This window comes from Aegilops tauschii, chromosome 7 (assembly GCF_002575655.3).
Source record: "Aegilops tauschii subsp. strangulata cultivar AL8/78 chromosome 7, Aet v6.0, whole genome shotgun sequence".
NCBI classification, from domain to species: domain Eukaryota; kingdom Viridiplantae; phylum Streptophyta; class Magnoliopsida; order Poales; family Poaceae; genus Aegilops; species Aegilops tauschii.
This window is the reverse complement of record NC_053041.3, coordinates 598,057,826-598,064,793: the sequence shown is the minus strand read 5'-3', so window position 1 is coordinate 598,064,793 and position 6,968 is coordinate 598,057,826. Positions and strand designations below refer to the sequence as shown.

At 59.5% G+C, this 6,968-nt stretch overlaps 1 protein-coding gene across 1 annotated transcript; it reads right to left on the bottom strand.

The window, feature by feature from the left end:
* Positions 1-4,260: 4,260 nt before the first annotated feature.
* On the bottom strand, positions 4,261-5,944 carry LOC109753207 (aspartyl protease family protein At5g10770). Its single transcript, XM_020312124.4, has 2 exons — positions 5,780-5,944; positions 4,261-5,694 (listed from the first exon to the last, which is right to left on the bottom strand). The coding sequence occupies exons 1-2, from the start codon at positions 5,916-5,918 to the stop codon at positions 4,463-4,465; spliced, it is 1,371 nt and encodes a 456-aa protein (XP_020167713.1). The 5' UTR covers positions 5,919-5,944; the 3' UTR covers positions 4,261-4,462.
* Between the last annotated feature and the right edge of the window lie 1,024 nt (positions 5,945-6,968).

Below are 6,968 nucleotides of genomic sequence, written 5' to 3'. Positions count from 1 at the left end.
TCAGGTACTTCGTAGGGACCACTGAGTGATGGCACTTTGGCCTGAGTGAAGGATAACCTCACCGTCAGGTACTTCTTAGAGCATCTCCCGCGCCCCCAACAAGGCTCCCCAGGCGATTTTTTTATAGCCGGCGCCGAAAAATCGGTCCCAGTCGCGTCCCCAAAGGCCCTTTTTTCGCCGGCTCGGGTCAAAGTTGATGCCGGTGGACCCAGGCCGAACCCGGCGAGCTGGGGCGCTTGGGGCGCCGGCCGAATCGTTTTTGACGCGAAAATCGGCGGGCCCTCCTTGGCAACGACTCGGCTCTTCTCGTCGCTTCGTCGTCCTCATCGCCACGGTTCACGCGGGGAAATCAATGCCAAAGTTGTCACGCGCTGCCGCGCCGATCAACCTCCTCCATTGATGCCTCACGGGCGGCGCAGTGAAGACGGGCCAACGCGCGTCACTCGCCCGCCACGCGTACGCACGGCGGCCACGCGAGCGCCGCCTATATAAGCCGCCCCTACCGCACCGGTGAGCCACGCACACACCTCGCTCTCCACCGCCGACGCCCCCGTTCCTCCCTCTCTTCTCGCCCTTTCCAGTTCACCGCAATGGTCGAGCACTTCCCAGGCAATGGCGCGGCGGTGAACGGCATCGGCCGCCGCCACCTTCATGAGGACGAAGCCCGGCTTCTCTATGAGGCCGAGTACCCGGTCCCGCCGGACATGCGGGTGCCCGGGGCGTGGAGGATAAGCGCCGGCGGGGTCCCGGTGCCACCGCCGCTTACCGGGGCAGCGCGTCGCGTGGAGATCGCCCGTATACGTCCTTCTCTGCCGCAGGCGGCGATAGAAGGACCGAGGTACACCCCCGACAGCACGCTGTGGGAGCCGTACTTCCGTCGCCGCCACGCCGAGCAGCTCGAGGCCACCAACGGCATCGTGCCCTCCGGGAGGCTCAACACCGACGGCCGCCGTCGATGGTGGGGCATGCCCGACCGCACGCTGGAGGTCGTCCTCGAGTACATCGAGGGCGGCAACACGCCCAGGCTTGAGTTCCCCGATCCCCCCACCTTCTCCCGCCGGCGTGGGAGCTCATGGACGCCGAGACGCATGGACCCTACGTCCTCCTCCTCGTCCGGTCGCTCGTCCGGCTCTCCCTCCCTCCTCCTCGTCAAGCCGGAGCCCCAGGACGCGCCGATCAGCCAGCGCACCCGCAGCTCCGGCGTCCGCATCGCCGAGTCCTCCCCCACCTCTGATCGGCTCGTCAGGCCGAAGGTGGAGCCCGGCCTCCCCGCGGAGTACGAGGCCATAGTCCGGCGCGGCTTCTCCGACGAGGCCGCCCTAAAGTGGGCACGGGACGACTACCTCCGCGACGAGATGGTCCCGCAGCGCCGAGCCCTGCAGGAGATAGCCGTCCGCCAGCGTAGGCGCGAGGACGAGAACGGCGTGGTGATCCTCAACAGCGACGAGGACGAGGACGCCCCCGGACCGTCCAACCCGCCGTGCCAACCTGGGGAGGGGTGCTGTAGGGACGGCGACCGCGGAGGAGGCGACGACGACGGCGGCGGCGGCGGCGACTACACGCAGTTCTACAGGCTCCTCGGCATGTAGAGCTTCAAGGGCGGCGGGCGGCGAGGAACGGCGAGGGCGACAGCGGGTCTAGTAGTGTTTTTTTCTTCTTTTGTAAAATATTTGTTTTATGTTATGAATTCGCCGAAGTTTGGTTGAATTTGCGCCTTGTTTGTGCGAATGTGGGGCCGAATTTTGTTTAAAAAAAACGTGGGCGCGGCGACTGGAGAGCATCACGTCCCCAGCACGCGGTTAGCGCCGGTACGCCCCCCGGCGGCGATTTTTAGCGCCTCCTGAGGGGCCAACGGCTGGAGATGCTCTTATGGAATGGACTTTGGAAAGTAAGAGTACCCTCAAAGCTCAAGGTACTTTTGTGGAGGCAGATTCATCGTCCGTTACCCACACACGCTGTTCTAGCACATAAGAAATGGCACACAACATCATGTATGTGCAATACTTGTGACGCGGAAGACTCATGTAGACATTCTTTGATATAAGTTGCAGGGATTGAACTAATCGCTGAGCATCTAAGAGCATCTTCAGCCGCGCCCCCAACAGCCCCCCTTCCCCCTCGCCGATTTTTTCGCGCCGGCGCCCAAAAATCTGCCCGGTCGCACCCCCAGGAGCCTGTTTTTTGCCGGTTTAGGCCGAAACTGGCGCCGGCGGACCCAAGCCGAACCCGACTCGCTGGGGGCGCCCGGGGGCACCGGGGCAATCGATTTTGGCACGAAAGAACGGTGGGCCCGCCGAGTCAGCGACCCCTGCGCCTCGTCGTCCTCATCGCCTTGGTTTCCCGCGGGGAATCAATGCCAAGGCTGCCGCCGGTCAGCCTTCCATTGATGCCTCACGGGCGGCGCGGCGACGCGCCTCCCTCCATGCGTACACACGGCGCCCACACCCCATTGCCGCTATATAAAGCATCACCTCCCCTCGCCTGTGGCCGCACCCCGCCCACAGCCGCCAAGCTCTTCCTCTCTCCCCGTGCGCCACCGCCGACGTTCCTCCCCTCTCTCCCCGTGCCCCGCCGCGACGATGGGCGAGAGGTTCCCCCGCGATGGGGTGGCGGCCAATGGCTTCGGCCGCTGTTCGTTGCACAAGTGGGAAGCGCACCTGCTGTTCGAGGCCAACGTCCCGGCACCTCCCGACATGCGCGTGCCGGGGCGGTGGTAGCTCAGCGCCGGTGGCGTCCCCATTCCCCTGCTGCCCGACGTCACCACGCGCGCCGACTACTTCGTCGACGAGGTCGACCGCGTGCGGGCTTCGCTGACGGAGGAGCAGCGGGCCCTCCCGCAATACGCCGCCGGCAACCACGAGGCGTGGGCGGCGTACTTTCAACGCCGGCAGGCAGAGCGGCTAGCCTCCACCAACGGGGCGCCGGTGGTGCGAGGGACCAAGAACAGCGAGGGCCGCCGCCTCTCGTGGGGCGCCTCCGGCCGCACGCTCCACGTCGTCGTCCAGCACCTCGAGGGCGGCAACGAGCCGCCGATGACGTACCCTGCCGCCCCGTTCCCCCGCCGGATCGGCGGCCAATGGATGCCGAGGAGGGCCGGCTCCTCTTCTTCCTGCTCCTGCTCCTCCTCCCACTCCTCCGGGTCGTCGGCGCTGTTCGGCGTCAAGGCCGAGCCCGCGGAGACCGAGGAGACGCCGCTCAGCCGGCGCACCCGCAGCGCCGGCATCGTCATCAACGAGGGCGGGCGCGCCTCCTCCTCGGCTCCTCCACGCTTCGTCAAGCCGAAGACGGAGCCGGGGCTCGCCGGCGTGAAGACGGAGCCAAGGCTCAACGACGCGGCGGCCTTGAAGTGGGCGCGCGAGGACTGGGCGCGGACGAAGCTGGAGCGCCAGCGCCGCGCCTTTGAGTAGTTCGCTGCTCGGCGCCGTGGCCGCGACATGGGAGGCGTCGTTGTCCTCGACGACGACGCGCCTCCACCGGTCCGCCATGGCGACCCCGGGCAGGGGTCGAGCAGTGGCGGCCGCGTGAAGGAGGAGAAGGACGACGAGGACAACGACGGCGGCAACGACGGCAACTTCGCCTCTCTCAGCGCGTTATTCGGCCTGTAGTCACGACCTCTATGTTTTCTTTTCTAATGTATTTTATCTATGTAAAAAAACTATTTCAGTTCTCTGAAGTAATGTACTGTTTCACCGAATTTTAGTCGAATAAATGTTCAAAAAAGTTTAAAACAGGCGTCTGGGGCTGACCCTGGGGCGTTGGCTGGGAACCCAATCGCCCCCAGGCTGATTTTAGCTCCGATTCGCCCCCAGGTGGCGATTTTTCGAGCCACCTGGGGGGGCCAACGGCTGGAGATGCTCTAAGGGAGAGATAGGAACCAAATGTGAGACAATGGTATTATCTAAGGGAGAGATAGCAACCAAATGTGAGACAATGGTATTAGGGTTTTACAGAGCCCACTACCCGCGCATGCAGGAGGAAGATGGTGTCATTTGTAATTTCCTTTTTCTTTTGGAGATGCCTTGCGAAAGTTCATCACTTCTTTTGAGGTACAGTAAATATTTGGTATTGTTATATATGGCCTTTGGACTTTCCTAAATTTTTTTTTTTGAAAGAGTTCTTCTAATGCATGCATGAGGTGTACCTCGATCACCAAAAGTCCAAAGTGATCGTAGGTACACCTCGATCACTTTGAAATCAGAAAATTGGGGTGGTACTCATACTCCCCCATAGTCATACAAAATTTATAGATGAGAAGTGGCATTTATTTATAATTATATATTATGATGATAATATTAAAATTATTTGGTGGTAATTAGTTTGTAGTACGCTTGCATATGTTGCAATCAGAAAAGTACTAATTGAAATCGAAGAACTATATATAGTTGACGGCCGGTTTGGCCCCCCTTCAGTTCATGCAGCAGACGGCACACTCGAGATCGAGATCCTTGTGCGCGCCGATCGATCAGCATGCACCTGCTTTGAACCCGAAGGAGCCGCCACCGACGTCGTACAGCACCTCAAACGTCCGCTGCTGCACGTTGCCGATGATGCCGATGGAGCGGTCATCGCCGCTGTCCGTGAAGGCGAGGCAGCCGTCCTGAATGATCCCGTCAAAGGCGAGGTTGACGACGGCGCCCCCGGAGAACACGAGCGCGACGCTGGGCACGCTGATGTTGGACTGGCCGCTGAAGTCGAAGCACGTGTCGGAGCCCCCGCTGGTCGGGTAGCGCTTCATGCCGGCCTTGAACGCGGAGGCCAGCGCCGAGTACGCGGTGGGCGGCAGCCGCGTGATGATGGTGCCGGAGTCGACGATGGAGACGGCGGAGAAGACGGAGGCGGGTATGTTGAGCTGCCTGCCTCCCACCCGGATGGCCTGAAGGCGCACGGCGTAGAACGTCAGCGCCCCGCGGTTCCTGTACATGGGCGTCGTGACGAAGCCGGAAGTGGAAGTTGGTGCGCCGAGAGTGAGGAACCCGCGCGAGCCTGGATTCGGCGGGAGGCAGTAGGAGAAGGCCCTGCCCAAGGTCCCCGCGGTCTGGGACACGAGAGACTCTGCGCCGCCGCCCAGCCCCATGAGCCCCGCGGTTTGTTGCGTCAGAAGGAGGCCCGAGTTGGACTGGCTGCACCCGAACTGGAAGTTTCTGACGGTGATGGAGCCCAGCGCGAGGGTGTCGGAGCTGTAGGTCCCGGCCGTGCTCGACTGGTCCCCGTAGGTGACGATGTACTGGCACTGGGAGCCGGAGCAGCCGTTCCCCTGCCCGTCCTGGCTGACCTGCGCGCAGGCGGCGGAGCTGCAGGAGAACGGGGAGTAGGTGCTGGACGAGCTGGGGTCAAAGAGCGGGTTCGCCTGGGAGCGGCACTGGGAACACGGCTTGCACTGCACCCACGACACGTCGCTGCCGGTGTCGATGGTCATGGTCTGGGTCACGGCCGGCGAGCCGATGCCGACGGTGATCACGTACTCCAACGTGCTCATGGAGGTGCCCAGCCTGGTCGGCAGCGTGACGTCTGATTGCTCGACGTCTCCGGCGCCGCCCTTGACGCCGGAGAACTTTCGTGTGACGTAGGCCGCTCGGAGCTGGTCATGCCTGAGTATCTCCTCCCAGGTTGGCGCCTTCGTGGAGGGCAGGGGTGAGCACGGGCCGTGCCGGTGGTGCAACGGCACCGTGACGCCACCGGACGATGGAGTCGCGGCTGAAGCAACCAGACCACGATTATAAATGTGCACAAAAGATATACTAGTACAAAGTAGTCAGTAATAAGTGGAATTGCACCGTACCTTTGGGCTGGGAGCAGTTGACGGTGGCAGATTCCGGAGAGCCAACGGGCTTGTAGCTGCGAAGGTCATCTCCTGCGTGAGCAACGAGAGTGTGGTAGGTGCACAGCAGGAGAAGCAGAAGCTTCGAAATAGATGCCATGGCTGAGATGCAGATGTGCTGCAGATTCAGAATGCGGGCCCTGCTTATATAGAGTGGAGGACGACCGAAGACTCGTGACTTGTGGTCTTCTCCTAAAGGAAGTTGCCGCCAGTTTTGAATTCGTCGATCGTGAGATTGGGCGATCAGGTACGTTGGAGGTAATAATGACAAAATTGTTAGGCATATTTTTGTCAGGTACGTGTACATAATATGCTAGCTAAAATGCCTTGGTCCTGCATGGGAAACCCTAAAGGTCTGATTTTCAGATCGGTTGGGGAGAATTCCTTCTTTGCTGAGTTTGCTACACAATGGGATCATGATTGTGTGTGGGAAGGCTCACCTTGGCATGTTAGCAAACATGCAGTGATATTGTCTGAATTTGTCGATTGTATGAGGCCGTCTGAACTCAAGTTTGAGAGCCTTCGGATGTGGGCTAGAGTGGTAAATCTCCCGTGTAATCTCTGGAACAATGCCTGAGGTGCAGAATAGCGAAGCAAATAGATAAGAGGGTGGCTTCGGTGCAATTTGACCACACGGTTGATTCTTGAGAGCAAAAATTACACTAGACAGAAAAACACATGTAGCCGTGTGTGGGGCTGTAAGCCGACTGCCCGAAAAATTGCACCCGACAACCAATGAGACATCGGCTTATAGTACCCTGTACGCCTAGTGTTTGTAAAATGTAGTATTTGGCTTACAAAGGACACTCGGCACATATACAAAAAAGTCTCGGCTTACAGTGCGTCCTCCGCAAAAATATTTGCCATGTGTCGACGACGGAGGTGGCTGATGGCACTGTCACGGAGCAGTCAATAAGCCGAGTGTCCTGCAGGAGGGCTTTCGGCTTATATTTCCTACAATTATTACTTTTGCTCAAACTAAATATATGTTGTGTGTAAGGCCGGAAAGCTCTCAGCTTATATTTACTATAATTATTATTTTTGCTCACACTAAATATAAGTCATGTGTCTTACAGGAGGGCTCTCGGCTTATATTTTTTATAATTATTATTTTTTACTCGCACTAAATATAAGTTGTGTGTCGGGCAGG